This window comes from Lethenteron reissneri, chromosome 64, assembly GCF_015708825.2.
Source record: "Lethenteron reissneri isolate LAM-NWPU_2019-01 chromosome 64, ASM1570882v1, whole genome shotgun sequence".
In the NCBI taxonomy this organism is placed as follows: domain Eukaryota; kingdom Metazoa; phylum Chordata; class Hyperoartia; order Petromyzontiformes; family Petromyzontidae; genus Lethenteron; species Lethenteron reissneri.
In genome coordinates this window covers 3,651,631-3,676,177 of record NC_083842.1, presented here as the reverse complement: position 1 = coordinate 3,676,177, position 24,547 = coordinate 3,651,631, and the positions used below count along the sequence as shown (strand labels likewise).

Genomic DNA, 24,547 nt, shown 5'->3' with positions numbered 1-24,547 from the left:
CTGATTGATAGGTTTTTTGTGAGACTGTCCTAAATCTAGTAGTGCATTTCAAGATAAAATTTCTTCCATTGTCTCTATAGTCTCAGATCAGTGGATTGCAGGATGCTGAGTAGCTTCTTGAGAAGGCAAATTAATTTTGGAATAAAAATAGGCAATTAAAGAATCAGTTTTATTGCATTTCATGAGTTACATTAAATATTGTTTTATATGTATTACTAAAATGTGTATCTGGCAAACTTGTATTTAAAATACACTTATTACAGACACATTATATATCTGTATTGCTTATATTGATTTTAGAAACATGCACTGATTTTGGCTATATATTTTTTATAATTATACCATTTATTAAACAAAAAATGTTTTGTGTTCAAAAGCACAGATATTCATGGCATCTGTATCGTCCTTGAGATGTATTTTGTATGCCATAGCTGAGAGAGCAAGACTGACTGACATTGTAGGGAGTTATTCACCTTCATTGTTGATGTCTGTGGTTTATAGAACAAAGACTAAGGTACATTTATGATCTCTAGGGTTTGAAACATACAGGATGTCACAATTTTCAAAAAATGTGTTATACATTGACTTCCCTCGTAAGATATTTGATATTAAAAAGTAACACTGCGGCATTTTCTTTCTTCAACACCAATATGACCGTTGTAGCGCTGTTAATAGATGTGCCTTGAAATTTGCAGTGCATCAGCTGTGACATCATGACGTCACGTGTGAATTAATATTGCCAGCACTTCCTATTCTCCATGTATTTTTCATGGATTAGAGGGTTCACTGTGGGTGCTAAATTATATGTCTAGTAAATATAGTTACTTTTTGTAACGATCCATTAACCTAGTTTTGTGATTAAGTTCATTACTTGCGTATATGTGCTTTTCCTATAACATGTTATCATTTTGTGTGACTATCTTGATGTAATCCAGGATCACATTGTGCGGGATGAAGTGCGCAGTCTCACACCCAAACATTGCGAAGTCATGGAGATTGTGTTGGACACGATAAAGGTACATCTCCAATAAGGATACATACAGAAGATGATACAACATACATCGGCGCAAACAAAAGCAATGGCAATCGTACAAAGAAGCTTAAATTATTACATATTCTCGAACACCTGCATGAGTAATGCTGCAGTCACAGACCGCGGGGTTTCACACTTTTTATTATCGCGTAGAGACAGTAATGCGCGCATCTTTGATGGAGCCTTTCTTTGGCTGCCTTTGCTGTGTATTTGACAGGGGTGGCTTCTGCACAATGTTGAACACTTCTTCGTTTCAAATACAGTCTATTCTCGTAATGTTTAGCATCTATCTGTAGCAGCCAGGTATGAAGGTGTCAGAATAAGCACACATTCACTTTGTGAACACGCAATCCTCACTGTCTTCGAGTAGCGTAGTGAGTTAAGTAGTCTGACATATTGTACAGCTTGATATCCATGGGTAGCTCTTCAGCTTTATCATATTTAAAATAGTGGTCCTCCATGATTGTTGTCTGCAGATATTAAGGTCTGCCAGTAATGAGCTTATGGATCACTAGGTAATCGAACTCTGCAGTCTAATGCCCGGTTCCATTTGGAAGGTGTGTTTTGTTGATGGGCTGGGATTACTATGAACTTTAGCTTTTCCACTTGAAGTTCCACCAGAAATCTTTGTTCTGGAGCGCTGGTAAAGTACTCTCATGCTGAATGAGATATGCTATCTAGGAGGTTAGTACCATCTGAAAAGTCTAGATTGTCTTGGATTATTTTTTATTGGTAATGAGTGGGAGGACCATATCTTTGAAAATATTACGTATTACGTAATCAAGGACCACAATGAGGATAAATGGAGCCAACGTTTCTCCCAGTGTTAAAGCTTTACTGAACTGAGTATATTTCTACAATACCAGGTAGATATTTTTCCAGAAGTAACAGACAATCTAACTGCGATTAACAAATTAGATACAGGTAGAGTTTAATTTGAGCTAAAATAATGTCTGAACAGCTCACTTTTTGAACTGTCAGTCATTCAACTTTGTCATAGACAACAAACTTTAGTTGTATCAATGGCAGGTGCTGTCCACGGGGAACTGGAATTCAAACATAACATCTATGCGAATCAGCTTCGTGGCAAGCATTCTAACAAATATGCTGTACGGTTGTCATTCAACATTGAGATACATTTCCAGACTTCTGTAATGTTGTGTCTTGTCTTTTTTTGCAGCAATACTTCCATGCTGGAGGGAACGGATTGAAAAAGACATTTTTGGAGAAGAGTCCTGAGCACCAGTCCCTGAAATATGCTCTGTCCCTGTACACTCAACCTACGGACACACTCATCAGGACCTTCACCCAGACCCAGACGACTCAGGGTAAGATGAATGGTGCACACATGCTGCACAGTGCCGAGAGGCACACGTTACATCACGCATTTTTACATATGCAAAATGCTTTCAAATACAATTCAGGTTATTCTCGAAAAATAATGTAAAGTTTCTTCTGTTTGAATCATGTTGAACAAAATTGTAAAACATTTTCCCCATTGATATCTACCTATATTTTTAGCATGTCATTCAACAATGACATGAATTTAACTTTGGGTTAGTACAGGAATATAAATCAATTTACAATAAGGAAATGCATTTAATCTGGAGTTACTGTACACTACGATGTACACGTTGTCTTTCAGTCTTTAATATTTTATCAGCATCAAGCACGCAAAATTGTGGGTAGAGTTTGCCGCGGTTATATTCATGTTTTTGCGTTGAACGTTTTTGCAGATAAACAAATGGCTCTGCATTGCAGAGCTTTGTGTGTGAATGAAATTGAACATAAACTTTGATTGTTTACCAACGGTGGAAATCGCTTGACATTTTACAGTGCGCCCCAGGGAAAATCCATGTATAAATGCCACAGAGAAATTGCACCACTATACGTGCCGCAGTTAAACATTACAAGTATTGTGTTTATATAAAAATAGCTTTCACATTGTATTGAAGAAAACCCCCCAAAATGATTGCATACTAATAATCAATACATTAATTTTCATTAAATTTGTATGAACAAATGTGTGATCGAAGCATGATTCAGATGGAGATAAATTCAATATTAAATTAGAAATTTCAATAGATATGAATAAGGTAACTTTAATATATGTTATTGTTTGCCCCAGGGGTGTTTTCAATTAAGGTTTAAATATTGCCGTCATGAGAAACAAACTTTAATTAACGCGATCTGGCCAATAATTATTTGCTTGTTTTTTTTATATGAATATCCACATATTTGTTAAGCAACAATGTATTCCTATAGGATACACGTTTTATATGCTTATCGGAAATATCTGCAGCCTTACATTTAATTATAACCCCATAGTCAAGTTACACAAACCTTAAGGCGTTATAGACGGTGCTTTGGTACAGGTTGATGTACAAGTCTAATTTAAAGGTAAACAAATAATAAATTATATGTCACGTGGTAGAAAGGAAAACATTTTACTTTTGATACAATACCTTCAAAGTTAAAAAGTATCGTCATACTAGGTCAATTACTGGAAATTATAAAGTCATGGTGTAAGAGTGTGAGTCATAGAATAAAACTCATACAATGATATACTTAAGAGCATAATCGAATAGGGCTAATTTGAATGTTGTTCTTTTCCCTCTGTTGATGGGAATTCTACCGATGACCAGGCACAGGTAAAGTAATATGACTGTGGAACTTGTTTCAGGATCACAGCTTTCTGCAGCTTGTGCAGAGCACAGCGAATGGTTGCCTCATGGCATTAGCCATTGTGACCAGGCAGGTTAATATGCATTTAAGGTATTTATGTATAGGGTCTCTGATTTCAGGTGATATAATGACAAGATTGCTAGAGAGCCTTGGTAATCGTAAAGAAATCGAAATAAATCTGGGACCCTATATGTGCGCTGCTGCTATTCATTTTTAGTACATTATAACAAAGCACATGTATAACAAACGAATATGCTTCATAAACATTTGCACTGGACAGCTTTCTCGACGATGCCCAGTCCGCCAACATGCCGCTGGCTGCATGCTCATGTGAGACAAATACAGCCATTTTATTTCTGTCTGAGAAGCCATGTGATGGATGTGCTATAGCTTACAGCTCACGCCTACTGCTCATCTGTCTTGACAGAAAATTGTTTGACATCCCTGTTGTACAATTGCTGTCAGATATGAAATATTTACCAACCGCCATTGAGTACCTATAACAATTTACTACCATATTATTTTTAAAGGAGGATTTTAATAAAAATAACAATTTTGACTATATTTCATGGAAAATTACGTTTGCAAGAATGATGATGTCCATGTCGCACATCAATTCTTCATAAACATGGTGAATGGCTCACATGGATTTGTGCACATCACTGGATCAATTCCAATAATCATTGATAATGACACGGATAGAAAACACTAAATCTGTTCTTAAGACTTGGTGTAATTGGCTTTAATGCTACGATATGCATTCAGTTAGCTGCTTTGGATGGCACATGCATGTTAAAACAATTGATAACCATGCTATTCAAGCTGCTAACAAATCTCACCACGTTGATCACTGCATGCCTCGAGTTTTGTGCATATTTGGCACGCCTTTCCCTGTTCGTCATTGTGAATATTCGTGTGTATATATTTAGTGTGTATTATGTAAACATGTACAACCACATAAGCCTTTTTACCACACTTTCCATATGCCTTTATGTGGACATCTGTAAAAAGATTTCCATAGCTCATTGGGTTATTACAGCTTAAAGAAAACATTTAAAAAATGTATGTGTAGTCCTATTTATACACATCCTGTTATGTAAACATTTATACTCATTAGGTTTTGTGTGAATATCTTCTGAAATGCCTGCATGGCTATGCTGGTTCCATTATTATTTGTCAGCCTGCTCCTTCTTGATGCAGGGGCATTCCTTCTCTCATAAACGTTTTAGCGATGGGCTTCGCCAAGGTTCCATTGTTGAGCCACTCAATGTTTTCTTCTTTCACTTTGCCAAAACAAATCCGAGTTCAACGTTGACAACCATCTCCATGCTAATGACATCATCTATATGTTGCCATTGATTTAGTTGATCCTGCTTTGCTAGCAGGGCTTTCACCCTGCACCAACCTCGCCTCAACCTCATCGCTTCATGTTTTCTCCAGTGTAATGTCCAGAAATTGTTCCTTCTTGATTTAAGTTATGGACTTTCCATCTCTTCTCTGCTATTGACTATTTACTCTCTTTATAATTTCCCTACCTCTGTGCTCTTCCATCTTTATCCTAATCATCACTCCTTCCATTTCCCCCCTGGTTCTGTGCATTATCGGTGTTGTTCAATCAATCTATCATTGGAAATTACAGTAGAATTGGTCATGTTTGGGATTTCTTGTGTGGACTCTTTTGCGCTGCTGCTCAGTCTGCCCAACTTTTTAGTTTTATTATCTCGTATTTTTGTTATATGTGACGTTTTACGTTTGTATGTATGGTTGTATATGCTGGATATGTTTATATGGAACATTTTGATATGCTTTGAATAATTATCAGTAACACTGCCTTAAAAGGAAAAATAAGTAAGTGGTGATGTTTCAGGCAATGGTCCTTTAGAGCACTTAAATAGCATTCATATTTTTCCTTTTAGTACAGAGTTATGATCATTGGTTTTTTACCCTTCTATCTGGCAACAAAACTGACACATTTTTTACAAGGAGTCATGTTTACATAGACCACAATACCTGCAGTCATAATGCAAACAAAAACACAACTCTGATAATGTGCACTGTCCTTGAAGTTGATTGGTCCACACCCGAGACAGCTTTCCTTAGAGCCTAGTCTCACATGGGTTGGACCAGGTCCAACCCATGTGAGACTAGGCCAACCCATGTGAGACTAGGCTCTAAGGAAAGCTGTCTCGGGTGTGGACCAATCAACTTCAAGGACAGTGCACATTGTCAGAGTTATGTTTTTTGTTTGCATTATGACTGCAGGTATTGTGGTCTATGTAAACATGACTCCTTGTAAAAAATGTGTCAGTTTTGTTGCCAGATAGAAGGGTAAAAAAACAATGATCATATTTTTACTGGCAAATGAGGTTCCAATGGAGTACAGAGTTAGTTTTGTTAATGCAGTATCACTGCATAATTAGTTTGTCTTTTTATATGCTGTATAAATTCTGATTCTTATCCCTGTTACTTCTAGACAATTACTCCTCTGCCTTAAATTGGTGTGCCTTTGCCTTTTCATGGCATGTGTATTGTGTACCCTTTTATGACTTACATTACTTTGCATCTGTGTCGACGAGAATATGTTTAGTGTCTGCATCTGCCTCCTTGTACGCCCGAATATATAAATGAGAACAAATCATAACTGAAATGTGTTGGCTGTGCATGTCTGGGTCTGTTTATGTGTGATGGACAGGTAAAGTTAAGGAGTCAGTTGGCGAGGTCTCTATACATATTGATCTCATCACGCAAGCTGGCACCAATGACCGCAAGATTACCGTCAAAGGTATACCAGCTACCTCAAAAGTTATAATAACACTGCCTTAAAAGAAAAATATATAATAGCGTATAATATTTCATCAAAAAATTCTGAAAACAAATGAGTTTATTTAGCAATACATGTTGATTACTGAAGGGTTTGTCTGTTACTTAGGAGCTACTAATAATTAGACAACAATGCACATGGAAATAAAAAAAACTATTCATCAGGAGAAAATGTTGGTTTAAAGTTCAATCTTCAACTCTTATCTTCAATGCGTATTCATTGTATCTCTCTGGCTTCTCTATTCATTTGCAAATTAAGAAAGGCTATTGCCCAGAATGTCACCTATTAGATATTTTTCTGTTTAAGGCAGTGTTATTGACGAATATGTTGAATGTTTCGATATTTGTGCTTGTTGCACCACTGCCAAAGCAGTAACACCAAATATTATTTTCACGTAATATTACACATCTTGTTCATAATCATAATTTAAAAAAATATCCACACAAATACATTCTGGCTTTCACACTAAATGTGTATATAAGAAGGAAGAAAACGTATACGTATGTTTGGATTCTTCAAAACTTTCCAAAATGCGTTTTTCCTCGGGAGTATATGAAATCCGCTAAATGAGGTTGATGATTTGCAATTAATGAACGTGAATTATCCCTTATTGAAGAGTAATTAGTTGAGGCTGTTGAGCAGATCTCTGTTGCAAAAGAAATATATACAACCCATAAATCAGAACGACTCCCAGATGAAGAGGTGTAATCAATCAGTCTTTATTTTACGTGCCAATATCACTCAATAAATTAGACATCAGTGTACATTACAGCAGAACAGGAACGGTACAGGAGGGGGCAGGGGGCATAGAGCAACACTAATTAAAAAAGAAACCTGTCACGACTTCAGCAGCAAAGTAAATTGCAACCGCGCGCAAAATAAAGTGCAATCGTGCACAACGAATAGCATAAGAGAGGTAAGTAGTAAATAACATAAGTAAAGAAACAGTTTTGTTTCTTAAATTGTATACTTCACTGGAAGGCAAATCTGAATGTGTCCTGCACAGACCACGGAATTAAGGAACGCTCGGTGCGTTTCGGACGTCCGGTGGCAGTGTTCCAGATTTTTGTGGCTGCACTTGAGAAGGCTCGTGCCCACCAGCAATGTCACACTTGAAGAAGTCAACTCTGCCCTTCGCAGTGTGAAAAAGGGTACAGCTCCTGGACGAGATATAATGCCACAGCTGTGGACATCAAAGAAAATGCGACCAACTGATGAAACACAATTACAATCGTTCACGAAATGTTTATGGAGAATTTAATTACCGCAATTACGGAATAGTGCCCCAATAATTATATTCAACAAGGAGATAAAAACAAACTTGAAGAACTACAGACTCTTTTCGCATATTTATACAAATTGTTCATGAATTCCATTTGGCTGTTGCAGCTAATTCCACTCCCGGCTTAGCCATGAGATGCGAATGCATACACTTGTTAAAAACCTTAAGCCAATAATTTAGGAAAGCGAGGTGGTACAGTCTCTAAAAAAAACCCTTGGCACAACACCACAATTCTCTCAGTGTTTCCAACAGTCAAATCAAAATGAAATAATACACAGTTAAAGACTGACATCCCTATCTCAATCCTCTCCCCTCTCATCAAGATCTTTGAGAAGATCCTAAATTTCAAACTTTCTTCTCAGAATATGCCCTATGCCATCCTAAGAAATCTGGCTTTCGAGAAAAATATAACACAGCCTCTCTGGTACACAATACGCCTGACTGCATCTTCAAATCTTGAATCTCGTCACCATTGTGCATTCATATTCCTCGACCTGTCTAAAGCATTTGACACTGTGGATCATGCTGTAGTGTTGCAAAGGCTAAAATTCCAAAATATTTTGGACTGTTAGTCAACTGGATTTGCAACTAATTATTTTACCGATTTCAAATTGTCTCCATAAATAATAGATCATCTAACAGGACCCCCATTACTAAGGAAGTTTCTCAGGGCTCTGTGCTTGGCCCCAAGGTCAACCATCTAGGCATCTCTAATGTGCACTCTGACATTAACCTGTTTGCTCATGACAACCCTGATGGCCTCTAAAAATCCATGTAGGAGTTACAGCAACTTCTAGAACAGGACGTTGATAATCTTCAACTTAATATCCTAAAACTTGTCCTCAATGATAAAAAAATACAGAAGTTATGTTAGTCTCCAGCTGCCCCAAACCTGTCTCGCCACCTATGCATATTTGGGTCTGGACTTGCACCTCACTGAGCAGGTGGACAATTTGAAATGTCTAATTATTGTCCTGGACTAAATTTTGTCTTTCAAGGCCTGCATTGACCACCTGGCCAACAAGATAAAATGCAAAATTGGATTCCTATATAGAAACAAGCGCTGTATTCCACCTCGACTTGGTCTGGATATTTAATGTCACCATCCGGCCCATATTTTATGATTCTGATACCATCTACTACCTAGTTTATGAATCTACTTTAAAACATTGAATGCCATTATATGACTCGACACTCCATTTCCCCCCTGACACCCCTATAGAAATCATCATTGCAAGCTGTATATTAACTCAAATTTGCCCCCCCCCCCCCCCCCCAATCAGAATCTTCTTAAATAAATCCTCCAATTACCTAAAGGAGCAGTCAATTCCTCTAACTCCCTCCAGTAGCTTCAGAAGTGCATCCTCATTCCTACAAAAATACATCCAATTGCTAAACTTTATTTTGGTAAAATTATTTCCATTTTGCTTCTCCACGCGACTGGAATACCCTTGCTTCTCATCTACAGCTTGGTTTCCTTCTCTCTATTTCCCGAGTAAACCAAAACACAGAGCATACTTTTACCTGGTGCCTCTTGATTTCATAATATTTGCACTGTCTATTGATTGATGTGTGTTTTATTTACAACCGTTAAATACCTCGTTTATTCGTTATGCAATATTCCTAATTATCTGTAATATTGATGTGTTTGTCTATGTTTTACTGTTATTGCTGTGCTCACACACCACGGATCTCCCTTGTAAAATAGCTGGGAAACTGACAATGGGATCATCCGTGTAACAAATAAAATACATGTAAACTTAATGTATTACGTCGAGACTTATTCTTGGTTCTTTCGGTAAAGTCATGTAGATAGAAAATAATAATAATAATTTTCTAAATTTCTATTAAAATAAATTGAAAATAATAAAAGCAAAAAAAATACGATAAAAATAGTTAAATAAAATTAAAATAAATTGAAAATAATAAATATTATTTATGAAGGTATTGGCCACATTTTTTTTTACTATTTTTATTGTAGTTTTTATCGTGGTTTATTGCTTTTATTATTTTCAATTTATTTTTAATTCACATTTTCTTTTTTTTCTTATCTATCTACGTGACTTTACCGAAAGAACAAATAATATGAATTCCTGCAGTCACGAAAGTTTTAAGTCAAAATTTAAGTCAAGACTTGTTTTTCTGCGGTAATGTGGAATTCTCACCACTGGATTACGACCTAAACATGATCCAACACTCATCTGAGTACAGAGGCAAATTTTTACTGTATCAATAAAGTCCAATCTCCATAGAGTAACTGTCAATAAGCTTTATTTTTTTTACACACGATCTTTGCGTCAAGGTGAAAAACCACCATTCCTTTTAAAATACAAAAAACATACCCCGTGGTATACATCACTCCCAGCAGCTAGCAAATGTGTTTTTCAATTTCCGGGTTATATACTCAGAAATGCATAGTATTCCACACCAGGGATATTATTTATGAAGCTTTTTTTCACCACCTGCCACCCTTCTCTCACATAGAATAACTGACTAAAGAAAGTTATGCAATGCATACGAGTCCACGGGGGAGCACAATGCCACCGGCCAAATAAAATCTGACTCTCATGAGCATTAGTGCATTGTGCTTGCCATTAGCACGTGGCCCCGTGTGAGGGGGCATGCACAATGTCACATTTAATCAGGGTCTCCTAGTTTTTACAAAAAATGCATAAACCCTACAGGCCCTCCTCAATGAGACAATGTCACACATTTTGGTATGAGTTAAGTTGAATATACTATTGTGCAACCATTTCATATTAATCACAAGGATTTACCTTGGAAAGTCTCACTGAATCTCCACTCTTTTTCAGGGGAGTACTGCATTGAAATATGTGGCCAATACCTTCATAAATGATACCTCAATCATTATTCTATTCACAAAGGGTGACAAAACTGACTTGAAGAACCACAATCACTCTTCTTATCACACGTATATATATTGTTCACAAAGATCATCGGAAACAGAATGTTGAACAAATTAGAGGCCATCCAAGCACAGGGCAAGCAGGGTTTAGGAAAGGGTTTTCCACATCAACCACATGCACATACTATTCATGCTGGCGATGAATGTCAACTGCCATTCATCGCCTGTATACATTTGACTATATTCAAAATTGTTGCAGTCATCCAAGCTTTTATAGTCTGTGGCCTAAATAAATACAAATGTTTATAATATAATCTATATACAACAACAGCCACGAAAAAGTTTGTATGAAGAATTTTAAAAATACAAATTCAAAGGGGAGTCAAACAAGATGTCACACTTTCACCAACGTTATTCACCGAACATTTTGAAGATAGTTTCTGAAAATTGTACAGGTGAAATAAAGACATGAATATTCACGGAGAACCATCTGAGATGTTGATAACATAGTGATTAAAACGTCCATTGGGCACGAACTGCAGGAAATAGTATACGAATATGAAGGAGAATATAAGATTACTAAATAATTGGAGCATCGTGAAAGGTGGTGGAAGCTTGGGGTTGCCTTCATCAAGCAGTGCATTGACCATGGCTGATGATTATGATGACCATTAATAAGGGTTTGGCATGCGGAAAGAAATCAGAGTACCCAGAGAACCCACACATACGAGTGGATGACATTCAGGACTGCCATCTCCTGCCCACCTCACTGCCCCACACCTACAATACCTCACAAGCCTTGGTGGTCATCCATTCAAGTACTTACAGGCTTAATTCCGCTTTGCAACTGAAGTCCGTGAGATCAGGCACATTTTGCGTTTGTAACAGCAAACCCTTGTTAATTCGACACATATGGGGCTCTGGCCTTGCCGAATGATCAATATTCCGAATTATGCCCCAATAAAATAAAATAAAAATCCAAATCTGTTTTCCAAACACTTCACACATCATACACATTGACACACCTGCATAAATTGTATCCAAAACTTGGAATTTGTCTCGCAGACTAAGGAATGTATACTACTTGATGTAGGTGACCATTCCGTATGGCAATGCGGCTCATGGCGAATTACTAATAATGTACATATGCCGAAAGCGCAGCCGTGTCGAATGATCCCAAATTACGAATTATCAAATACCGAAATAACGAGGTTTTACTATATTATTATGACATAATTGCACAATGGTACAATAATCTTGGCTTACACCAGCATGCGTGGTAATGTCTCAATGGGGAGGGCCTGTAGGGTTATGGAATGTGTTTTGTTAAAGCAGGAGACTGATTAAATATGACACTGTGCATGCCCTATTCCCACATGGGGCTTTGTGCTGATAGCAGGCGCAAGCATGAGTGCTCACAACAGCCTGGTTGTCTTGGCTTACCAAACTCAATCTCTTTGTAACCCACAAACTCTCCTATTCATCCCTAACTTTTTATGACCCACCAGCCCCAAATAACCTCATGATCCACCAACGCCCTATATATTTGTGTGATCCAGCAACCCTTGCCTCAAAGTTGATGGATTCCAGTTGTGCACCAATATTAATGTTGTGTACACAATACACCAAATACCCATTTAAGACTTTAAGGAAACGATACCCATTCATCACACATGTACGTGTACATGTGTGTAGTGTACATGTGTGTAGTGTACATGTGTGCATGTGTAGTGTACATGTGTAGTGTACATGTGTAGTGTACACTGGGATTATTCCATTTGAACCTCATTTGCCAGTAAAAAATATGATAATTGTTTTTTTGCCGTTTTATTTGGCAACAAAACTAACACCTTTGGCGTCATCTGGTCCAACACCATGTGAGACTAGGCTCTCAAGGAAAGCTGTCTCGGGTGTGGACCAATCAACTTCAAGGACAGTGCACACATTATCAGAGTTATGTTTTTTGTTTGCATTATGGCTGCAGGTATTGTGGTCTATGCTAACATGACTCCTTGTAAAAAAGGTGTCAGTTTTGTTGCCAGATAAAAGGCTAAAAAAACAATTATCACTGGAATTATTCATCGCAATCATCACCCGCTGCTGGCAGCCTGTAATGCTGGATTGCTGGCCAGGTGTTCAGTGACCTTGTGCCCACATAAACAGCTCCCACTGGGAGTGCCCTTTCAAGCGTGTTGAAATGAGATGCGTTGTAAAGCATTCTGAGACGCCCTGGCATATCGAGCACTTTCATAGAAACAAATCATCATAATTATTACTATATGTAGTGTGTCTGTGTGTAGTCTCTGTGAAGAGTCCTATGCACAAAGCCATGACATTTCACATACTTTTTTAGTACAGTATAATCTGGTTATAAGAACACCCCTTGGGAGTAAAGCTTGGTGTGCTCAAATCCGACATGTGCTTGGATCAGAAGTTGCCTTTCCCCACGAGTAAGCATGTGTTGCTTATATCAGAACTGATCTCATATAAGGTGTGAATCGAAAGTACTTGTAGTTTCTACTCTATATATTGTACATACAGTGTGCGCTGTGAATATTTGGGAATTATTTAAATATTTTCACCAAGTGAACAAAACTTTTTTTTAATAAGTTAATGTAAGGCATGCAGACGATAGCAATTCGTATGCGTACATTTTACTTTTGAACACTTCCATTGTATTCTTTGGGTCTTTCGGTAAAGTCACGTAGATAGGTTCAAAGAAAATAACAAAAAAACTATGTTTTGTGATCGAAACGTAGTTTTTTGTTATTTTCTTTGAATCTATTTACGTGACTTTACCGAAAGACCCAAAGAACATGAATTCCTGCAGTCACGAAAGCTTTAAGTCACTGTTCCATTGTGTTGTGGCCTTCCCTCGCAGTAAATGGTGTCAACAATCTCAAGTGGAAGACAACGAGCGTGTTCCGCCCGTTTGTGGAAGTGAACGTCATAGGCCCGCAGCTGAGTGATAAGAAGCGCAAATATGCTACAAAGTCTAAAAACAACACGTGGTCTCCAAAGTTTGAGGAAACCTTCAATTTGTAAGTATATCTACATGTTCTGTCGAAAGTTCTCATTTTATTTGACCACTCATTTTCTTCAAATGTGAAAAGGGACGGAATCCCATGCTCGACAAAGGCAGGTTTCGCCAATATTATTTGTTTAAAAATGAAAAGGGTTGTATTTGTTTTCTTAGTTGTCCATTTACGTATGAATCTATAAATATAAACTAGGAATGGGAGGGAACTGAGTTCCCATATTTGAATTCGATTAAGTTTCAGCACTTGTATGGCATTTCAAAATGAATGAATCTCCGGGCCGAATCAAAGCTGAATTTCCTCAGCGAGCGCCTGTATCGTGGCGTGCCACATGCACCCCATGGTTGCTGTGTGACGCCAGGACACAGGTGAGGTGAGTACTTTGTTCATTATACATTTTAAATGTTAAGTAGCTTGTAATAACCAATAAATTAATATGGCAATTTGAATTATCATCAGGCTCCATGGTATAAAGTTCAATGGCCTCTCTACTACGTATGTGCTATGAAGAAAGGCCACATCCGGAAATGTCGCCTGTTATATAATTTTATTTTGAAGGCCACAGTGTTATTGAGGAATGTGGAGCTTTTGTTATTTGTCCTTGTGTGCCACTGCCAAGACAGTATAAACAAATAATTTGAAATGTATAATGTATCTTGAACAATATACTATTAAGTTATGTAGTGTATGATGTGTTTTTATTCACCACAATACGGTTTTGTAGCATAAGAATTTGAAAGCATTAGAATATGGTATGTGGTGTATGTTATTAAATGCTCCAGATAATGCATTTTAAATGCATTTGAATGTGTTATGTCGAGAATAATGTATTTAAAATCCACTAGATTATATTTTGTAGTGTGACATTTGTTATGCACTAGAATTATGTTATTCAGTCTATAAACAGTTTTAAATGAATTATAATGTAGCAATGTAGTCTACGATGTAGTTTAATGCACGGGGATGTAAGTAGTGTATAGTTTTTAAATGCTCTGAAATATCTGAAGACAAAGTACAACACATGGATCAGAGGACATATGCAAGCTAATGCCATTGATTGGTGAGAAAAGTACGTGGACATGCAGAGAACATGTCTGCTAAAATAAATGATAGCTGATAGTCGAGATTAAAGACGTGGCAGCCAAAGGAGAGAACGCATTGGAGAGGATGTTGACAGTGGTGATCGAGAGATGAGATCAGCTCGTATGCAGCTGGGCTAGATCGATTGTTGGGGAGGCTTTCATCCAGAAGTGGATAGATCATGACGCCTACCTAAAACCTGATTTCCACCACCATCCATCCCAGAAGAATTCCCTCATCAAAACGCTACACCATAGAGCTCAATGTATCTCCGACCATGAACACCTAACCAGTGAACTCAAACACGTACACCAAGCTCTCATGGCGAATGGATATTCTGACTATACAATCCGCAAAGCCATCACCCCAACCGTGAGGGAGGAGCCATCTGAGGATCCAATCAAAACCATCATCCTGCCATACACATAGCAAGGGTAACCAAAATATTTCCAAAATCATGAACAAACACAAGATCCAAGTCCGATTTAACATAGTACATACAATTCGTGATTTGGTCCCATCTTTGAAGGACAAGATTCCTGACATGTAATATCCCGGTGTCTACAAACTAAGCTGTGTCTACGGCAGCGGTTACATTAGGGAAACTAAGCGACATGTCTCTAACCGTGTTCGTGAGCATAAGGCAGATTTGAAACATGGTAGGACTAATACTTTTGCAGTGGCTGATCATTATTTTAATGCACCTGGCCCACACGAAATTGATTGGTACTTTGCAAGCCTACTGGCTATCAACAAAGATTAATTCATGAAGCCATCCATATATACAGACACAGACACATTTTCAACCGAGAGGAAAGGAAGGTTATAGACTCAGCATTCATTGGAAAGATGTCATCAACCACTTTGGGTCATGACTTACTTGTATTTTCTTGTCAATCAACCTCCACATCAGCAGTATGGTTTGTAGAGCAGGGTGCAGTGCTGCTGCATTGGCAGTGTTGCTGCATTGGCATTGCTGGTGCATTGGCATTGCTGCTGCATTGGCATTGCTGGTGCATTGGCATTGCTGCTGAATTGGCATTGTTGCTGCATTGGCATTGCTGCTGCATTGGCAGTGTTGCTGCATTGGCATTGCTGCTGCATTGGCATTGTTGCTGCATTGGCATTGCTGCTGCACTGGCATTGCTGCTGCATTGGCATTGCTGCTACATTGGCATTGCTGCTGCACTGGTATTGTTGCTGCTTTGGCATTGCTGCTGCATTGGCATTGCTGCCCCGCCCATGCTGCTGGTGCTGCTGACACACTTGGGCTACGCCCATCTCCAAACCTTTATAAACAGTTTGCCTTTAGAGGCTAACCCCTTATCCTGACGACGGCCGCTTGTGTTGCGATCGAAACGTCGTGATATTTGTATTCACTTTATTTTTATTGTTATTTTTTCTATCTACGTGATTTTACCCAAAGAACCAAATAATATTAATTCCTACAGTCACGAAAGTTTTAAGTCAAAATTCAAGTAATAAAGTTTCCGATTTGGTTTCGGCTCAGCTGAATTTCGGATTTAACTCGATTGGGATCTGATTGGTTCATCCAATTCCCGGTAGCAACTTCCTTTCCCCAGAAACATGAATCGGGCTCATCATTTTTTTTTCGTTTTTTGTCGTTCTTATGTTCTGCTCTGTCTGTGTGTCTCCGTTACTTTTGTTTTATGTTTTGTCTTTCTTTGGAATTTTCACACTTAAATTCTAACTTAGCAATCTTTGAAATACGTAATCGACCAGGCTATGCGTTAATTGTGTGTTGACCGACTCTCTGTGTTGTATTACATAACATTTCGATATTTTGCTAGGTTATTTAATTTAGTGTGTTCTTTCTCCCTCTCTCCTAATGTTCAAACTTGCTTACTTTATTACGCGTTTTCCGCACTCATTGACATGTAAATTTTTACGCGTTTTCCGCACTCATTGACATGTTAATTTTTTACGCGTTTTCCGCACTCATTGACATGTTAATTTTGTCTCTAACCCCTCCATCTCTCTGCCCCCGCCCCCTCTGCCTATTTAAGGCCACTCCACAGAGACGATCTCCCTCTCTGTGCCTGTGTTACTCTCTCTCTCTGTGTATCTTGGTGATATCTGTCTGCTTATATGTCTGTCTATAGTTTTTCTGGTTAGAATTTTTTGTTGCTATTTCATTTATACCTGATGATGATTGCTTGTGTTGCAATCAAAACGTCGTGATTTTTATTTTATTTTACTTTTATTAATTTTAATAAAAAATTTTACCTACGTGGCTTTACCGAAAAAACCTAAGCATATGAATCCTTGCAGTCACGAAAGCTTCAAATCTAGAATTAGACTCTTAAACAGGCCGTTGAGAAAGAGTCGAGGCAGACACAGAATAAGTCGTATTATTCGCGACCCCGATGGCATCGGATTCCTCCAATCTGATAAAGATTCTGATGTTGATGGGGAATTGGCGAGTGAAAACAGCCTTAATTTCAATGCCCTGGTTCCAAACTTTATCCTCATTCCACAGACAGCAAAGGCAGGGGAAACTCTAAATATGGAATTGCCCACTCGGTTTGGGCAGGGTGAACTCACGTGTAAAAGCCAGGGAGAGTGTAAGTGTTGCTTTGTCCAACAGTCTCATGTCCAAAAAGGAGAGGCTTATTTCTCAGGTGAATTTTTTTGGAATATATATTTTTGAGTATATTGGATAAAAAACTTGAGCTCCTGTTCGGAGTAAGAGGCAGTGCCCAGATTTATGTGTCTGCAAGAAAAAAAAAATCTCGTTTCTTTGATGTGTTTAGTTGAAAGATTTGCTGTTATTTGATGATGACAAAAAGGGTGGAATAAAACCTAAACACATACTAATGATTGCAGTGAGACTCGGATTCTCCTTATAAATATCTTATTCGGAATAATATTAAGCACTGTATTCTCCATCATGCAGTACTCCATTGAAATTTCATCATTATACTGTACTTTCAATTATATTTCATTTTTAATTTTGGTCTTAGCTGTTGCAAGTACACATACAATGTTGCTGAGAATATATTTGGGAAAGCTTGTCATCTCACCGACTCTCCACTTAATAAGTGTTTGGGTACTTTCTTCATGTATTCTTAATGTAGTTATTCCAATGAGCAAGGTCGGCTACGTACGGTGCGAAAGAAGCTCAACATACATTTTGTGAATTTATTTTATTTTTATATGTTTTATTCATGCCTGCATTTGTAAGAGATTGAATGACCATCTATTCTAATGAGTCGGATGCTTTTTTCATTGTATATAAAGTCTTGGTACAATGGCAGTTGAAATGTATAAGTATTTTTACGAATCTGATTGATAGTATGTCCATGTGGTCGATTATAGAATCCTTCCTAAATCTGCTTTTTGGTATGGTTAGTTGGCCTCTATTAGTGAATTATATTGTTTCCAGTGATGTCAGTGAACAATTAAAGAGGATAATAGGTCATGTGGTTCTTCAAGTTTGTTTTATCTCCCTTTATAAAATAAAACAATGATTGGCGCTTCATTCTGTAATTGCGGTAATTGATTTATGTATGAATAATTATGAAAAAGTCCGTTAATTGCGTGCCAGAAATGAGTCCTGTTTATTTTAAGAAGTCCAGAGTTATAACCATCTGGTTCCCGGAGCGTTCCCGTTTTTTATAAAGCAGTGTTAATGATTAATGCTGGATTCTTTTTGACTACAGGTGGCTGCCCATATTAAAATTCAGAATCTCAACAGCTTCAGCTTTGTACTCCGACACAGTATGAGCCTATTCTGCCCAACTGGCCAGGCGCAGCAGTACTTTAGTAATTCAGCCTCGTAACCTTTAAATGCACGTTAGAATCGGTGAATAGGTTTTTTTTTAACGTGTTTTTAAGCATCTGTGTTTAGGTTGTGGTATCCCATCATCGACAGCCTGGACTTCCGTACAACTATGGAAATGATGACCAACAAATGTGTTATGAGTTAATTTTGGTCAAACGCACGCAGAACATAAATAACGTTTGGAAAAAAAGCAAAGGAAAATCTGCAATGCCCAGCACAGCTGGAAGAGTCAGCGATGGTCTAAACGTGTGGATTTTTCAGCAATTTAGAATAAATCTGAAAAAAAATTCATACGTCAGGAGTGCAATGCACAATATAATATGGTGTTAACCTTCTTGGTTCTTTCGGTAAAGTCACGTAGAAAGGAAGTAATAAAATAATACAAAATAAAATATAATAAAATTATTCTCACGACGTTTCGGCCACAACGCAAGCAGCCGTCCTCAGGTGAAAACCAGGTCCGTCGAGGACGGCTGCTTGCGTTGTGGCCGAAACGTCGTGAGAATAATTTTATTATGTTTTATTTTTATTATTTTATTACTTCCTTTCTACGTGACTTTACCGAAAGAACCAAGAAGATGAATCCCTGCAGTCACGAAAGCTTTAAATCAAAAATGGTGTTAACCGTCATATCTTTCCTTGATTTTTATTAGTTTATCGCTGCTCATTGTGTATTTCAGTTCATTGATGTATACGTGCAAGTGCACGTACACATGCATTAACAATTCATATCTTCGTGTGCAGCTCCCTGGGAAGTTCATCCGGATTCGAGTTCTATGAGCTGCAGCTGCTCGTCAAAGACTACTGCTTTGCACGTGACGACCGGGTCATTGGACTGAGTGTCCTGCAGCTGCGCGAGATCCAAGAGAAGGGCAGCTGCACGTGCTGCTGCCCCCTGCGTAAGTCGGTCAATATGGATGAAACGGGACTCACCATTCTACGGATCCTCTCTCAGCGCACGAGCGACGAGGTTGCCAAGGAGTTTGTTCGGCTCAAATCTGATGTCCGGTCCACGGAAGAAGAGAGCTGATAATTTCCATAACTACGCTACTTTTGTCTTCCTGCCATGCCCTGCTGGTGTAAAATATTGCACAGATTGGTTTGTTTATGGACATAAATTCCATTTTCTGGATTCCACATATAATGAGGTTACTGTGTTTGTATATTCATCGTTCAGTGCCAATATATTCTTTTTTAGCATCATGTATTGTTACACTTTATTGTTATCTTAAGCATTTCAATACATATTTGTTCACACGCATGGACTGTTTAAATGGTTTGTTTGCTGTGTACTTGAAACATTTCTTGTCGTCATGTGTACAAACTTATCCTGAAAATTCCAGGAACTATCATACGATCTATTCTATCCGAGTTGTGTTTTGTCAATGCTGTCTGTAAATATGCTAGTCCAGTTACCTTCCAAAATGAAAATCACTGTGATTCAATAATGAGGAAAGATGATAAATGGAAGTTACAAATCTATTTATCACCACCAAAGTGATAAGATGTGTAAAGTGATGTAGATAGTTGCAAAAGGTTTATGTTGCACTGTCCTTGGTCAAAATTGTGCTTTCACTGGCTTGCATCAAATGTATCTGCCTTATTCTACGACCAATTACGACGTTCACACATGATATGTGCTTATCATTCTCTTTTTTCAATACGTAACATTTTTTTTAGGGAATGTATGAGCACTTTGAAAGCAGGAGACAGCATCTTAGTTAAATTGCAACCTGATTCATGCCAGGTCGTGTTACTTTTGTTGATAAAAAAAGGTCATCTGCAACAATCAATAGCAATAAATTGGTTTGACTTTCACCAAATCAATACATTACCACTTTACGTTTAATAAAACATGAAAGTATTAATGCAACACAACAATTATGGGTGCACATTTGGCTTGGACTTGAACCCAATTGGATTTTGTGGCAAAAGAAATCCATGGAACATAAAACATGTTTGATAGATTAAGAACGGTGAAAACACCATCTCCCTGGAGAGAGGCGAAGGGGCAGGACAGAGCCTTGCTTCACACGTGAAGGACCGTGGTTGTGTTCTTAGCTTTGGGGAATTATGTGTCTTTTTGTGGGTAAAATACTTTGAATTTCTAATAGATAATGGGTTAATGAGTATAATTTTTTAGAGTTTTTTTTATGTAAGAAACCTATATTGACCCCCGTTAGGTGGAAATCAACGTGTTATTCATGTGCAGACCAAGACGTCTTCGTAACCAGCCAATAATACATTTGTTCTTCGTTAAAACTCGATTCTTGTGCTCGTGATGCCTGCTTTCACATTGTGCACACGAGAATTGCTTCGTTTCAATCCGATTGAAAATACCCAACGCATGTTGTGTTCATGGAGTTCATGCGACACCCTTGCAGTGGCTGGAGGTGCTGCACTGGACCACGACGTTAAACAAATTCGTTCTTGAAAATAATCGCAAACCTGACTTGTGTGCTCTCAACCCTTGTTCAGTCACGAACAACCTAATTCATGCCAGGGTCATATTACATTTTTGAGACATGATCTTGAACAATCAATAGTAGTAAATAGGATTACAATTTTGTGATATATTAAATAATTGCAGTTTGGTGTCAATCGTGTGATAGGAATAGATATTGTTCCTGGCTTGGTTACGCTGTTTTAATTTGATTAAAGTTACTGAAAAATCTTATTTGACTAAAAAATAATAATAAGATAAACAGTTTACTAAACAACGGCAGGAAAGTAGTGGCTCATACTTTTCCTTTGTTAGGCAACATTTTTGTAATGTGAATTGTGATATAATTGACGTTTTATCTCAATCAACATAAACATCTGTGAAGTATTCATAGAACCTGGATCACATTGGATCGACGCAGGGATACATGGTGGGTATAATGAAACTCGAATTATGGACACCTAGTAATAATTAGCATTGTACAATGTCCAATTATTTAATGACCGTTAATCGCATGAAAAACGTGGTAAAGAAACGGTTACCAGTTTGCCGCACATATTTAAAAAAGGTCTAGCAATAACCCCGATAACAGTTAACCGAGAAACGAAGGTTACTGACATGTTATAGCCAACTGATTCAATCTCCGGGCACGGCAGCTGAAACAAGGGCCAAGTTTCTTAAATCCCCTACCACTGCACCCAATGTGGTATAAACACCATCAATCAACGGATTCTGTGTGGTGGGGTAAAGTGTTGGTAACTCCCACCTTTTCCAACGCGTGCGGTCAGCCGGGAAGAGTGGTACAAATACCCTCTAGAGCTGACTGGATTGGAGGCCTTCCTGCCAGCATTGACGTGGGCAAACATTACTGGGCTGCAACATACCACGCAGAAACTTGGACCTGCCGCTGGTGCCTCGATATGGCTGCCACGAACCAATCACAGTCACACGCGCCGTGCAATTTAAATAATCGCACGTGCCAATTTAGACATTACTAAAATTCCACTGGATTAGAGTAATGATTCCTGACTTCATCAATTAATAACAGTAATGTTATTGGCAGTTATAATACAAACATCACCATGATAATGTTTTCGAAGTTTTGACCCTGACGATTTAGATCCTCAACAATTAAAACTTCTGTAAATATTGTTGTGAAGATTGCTGTTTTTTTAGGCACAGTAATTTAATTGTTTTTTTCCACTGGTTATGTGGTTGATTATAAATTGGAGGACATATTTAGTTAAATGTGAATTAATTTAAATGTTTGAAGTTAGGAGTTGTATAAACGGTCAGTGTTTTTTTAAGTTATATGATTTTGTAAGGCTTTTAGTGATTTGAGAAAAACGTTACATTTTTTATACGTATGATAATAACGAACAGTATTAAAGTCTACATTTCCATTCATCACATCTGTGAATCGATAAAAAAAATGTATTTGGCTAAATGCCGTTTTGTGAAAAAATGTAAACTTTAGAGGAAAAATCAAAGTCCCACTGTTGCAGAATGAGCAATGTTGCACCATTAATGTATATTGATGGTCTTGCACCAGCAGTGGAAATTGTTGTGGCAGGGTCTAGACCCCTAGAACGACCAAAGTGGTACTACTATTGAACGTGAATGGATGATATGCTGAACTGACCCCTGCAGAGATTTCAACTCAATGTATGCTATGATGAAGAACAAACATCATTTGGCTCGATATCTTCCAATTGAGCCAAGTGATCTAACCAAGGCAGCTGCCACTAAAGTCGATCACTGTTTTTCAAGTGTTCAAAACAATCACCTTCTTGTGTTACATTATTTTGTACATACGATAGCGAGTGAAACGCCTATTGGTTGGGATGCTCAGTGCACAATGGTTTGATTCTGAAAGCTGTATGGTAATTGAGAGAATTACTAAAGCACATCCATCATCTGCTGTGTAGAATACAGTTAAGATCCTGTGACATTATTTGCAATAAAAGGTCACTGTGTTAGTGTAATAGCGATTATTTTACATTTCAAACCGTCTTCAAAGTATTTGATAGTGCTCATTTTTTGGCGGCCCTGACCTAATAGATGAAATTCCATATTCCTATGTTGGCGCAGTCTACTTATAACACAACCATTGCAAATAAATACCTAAAAAAAGTACTCCAGTATGCAAGTACAGACATCAAGGTTTTCTGAGAAAAAATAAAGGTCAATAGTTCCTTGCCAGGTTTCCCAAAGGAAGTTGTGTTTGTAAAATGTAGAGTATCTGAGAAATATTGGCACACATTTTCTGTTATTAGACCGCATGCAGATGTGGCTTCCAATTATGTACATTTAATTTGTAAAGCAATTTTATTATGGTTAATTGGAATGCATATACAGTACCTTCTAAGCATTTTGTATCTTTGCACGCAGCTTCTATGCATGCCATGCTGGACTGTTCGTCTTACACTCATAGTTTATTCTTGTATATGGATTTATTTAAACTGTGAGGCGATTCATTTGTTGTAACTAATGAAAATTAAGTTAATTGCACCCATCCCATGTTAACTGTTTGTGGAGCTTCAGAATTGCATTGTTACTTTATGTTGTATGTAAAAATTGTATTGTTATTAAAATATTAAATGAATGCATGTTGAATGCAAAATATGCAATGTTTTGTGGGTTAATGTTACATTTAATATCCCTGGAGATCGTATATCCATGACAATATCACTGAGGATGTTCCTGGTCTTTTCTAAGCAGCGTTGAGCATAAATGGTGCCATGGATTGGCAACCACCATGCACAACCAATGTGATGGGCAGCAATATATATTATTGTATTGTACTTCTCTGCTCCCCTTATGGACGGGAATAGATCACATGACATGAACGCATTTCAAGGAATGAAACGAGGAATGGTATGAAAAAAATTGGCCAGAATAAAAAAAAAACATAAAATAGTTTTTTGCTTCAATATATTCAACAACATTCTGGTGACAATTCAGAATATCACAAAATATTAGTATAAAAATTGTAGAGCCACCATCTTGTACAAGGGGAGCACGTGGAGCAGGAACCACTGACCATTTTGAGAAGTGTGACGGCATTCAGTGAACTTTTAGAAAACTAAAGTGGAAAAAACTTGCAGGGGGTGGGGGGGGGGAGTTTGCTGAGTTTGACCTCTTTAAATAATTAAAGGTGTTAAATCATATGAAAGCACAAAAATAATGTTATACATGTATTCACCTTCAGAACTTTGACCGTCTCTTCCAATGACATTTTCAGTCAATGTGTTGGCATTTTAATGGTTAACAGCACCTAATAGTACATATTTGTCAGTCTCTATGGCACTGATCATTCCACACTGGCTATAGCCAAATCATGATCCACTGTGATATATTCGTGAACGTTAGCATGATATATTGAGTTAAAACCATTATGCTGTTCTGCCAATACCTAGGGTTACAGGGTAGCTGGAGCCACCTTCCATCGCATACTGCGCCACATTTGACATGCTTCAATTCATAATTATTTG

The 24,547-nt window shown here is 37.8% G+C and overlaps 1 protein-coding gene across 1 annotated transcript in view; it reads left to right on the top strand.

The window, feature by feature from the left end:
* LOC133359116 (protein unc-13 homolog B-like) overlaps positions 1–23,672 on the top strand; it is a 60,866-nt gene extending 37,194 nt beyond the window's left edge. Inside the window, exons 10-14 of the mRNA XM_061577512.1 lie at positions 936–1,016; positions 2,214–2,361; positions 6,411–6,500; positions 13,569–13,728; positions 19,355–23,672. Coding sequence (XP_061433496.1) covers positions 936–1,016; positions 2,214–2,361; positions 6,411–6,500; positions 13,569–13,728; positions 19,355–19,640 — 765 coding nt within the window. The 3' untranslated portion in view covers positions 19,641–23,672. The remainder of the gene's footprint in view (positions 1–935; positions 1,017–2,213; positions 2,362–6,410; positions 6,501–13,568; positions 13,729–19,354) is intronic.
* Positions 23,673–24,547: the final 875 nt, after the last annotated feature.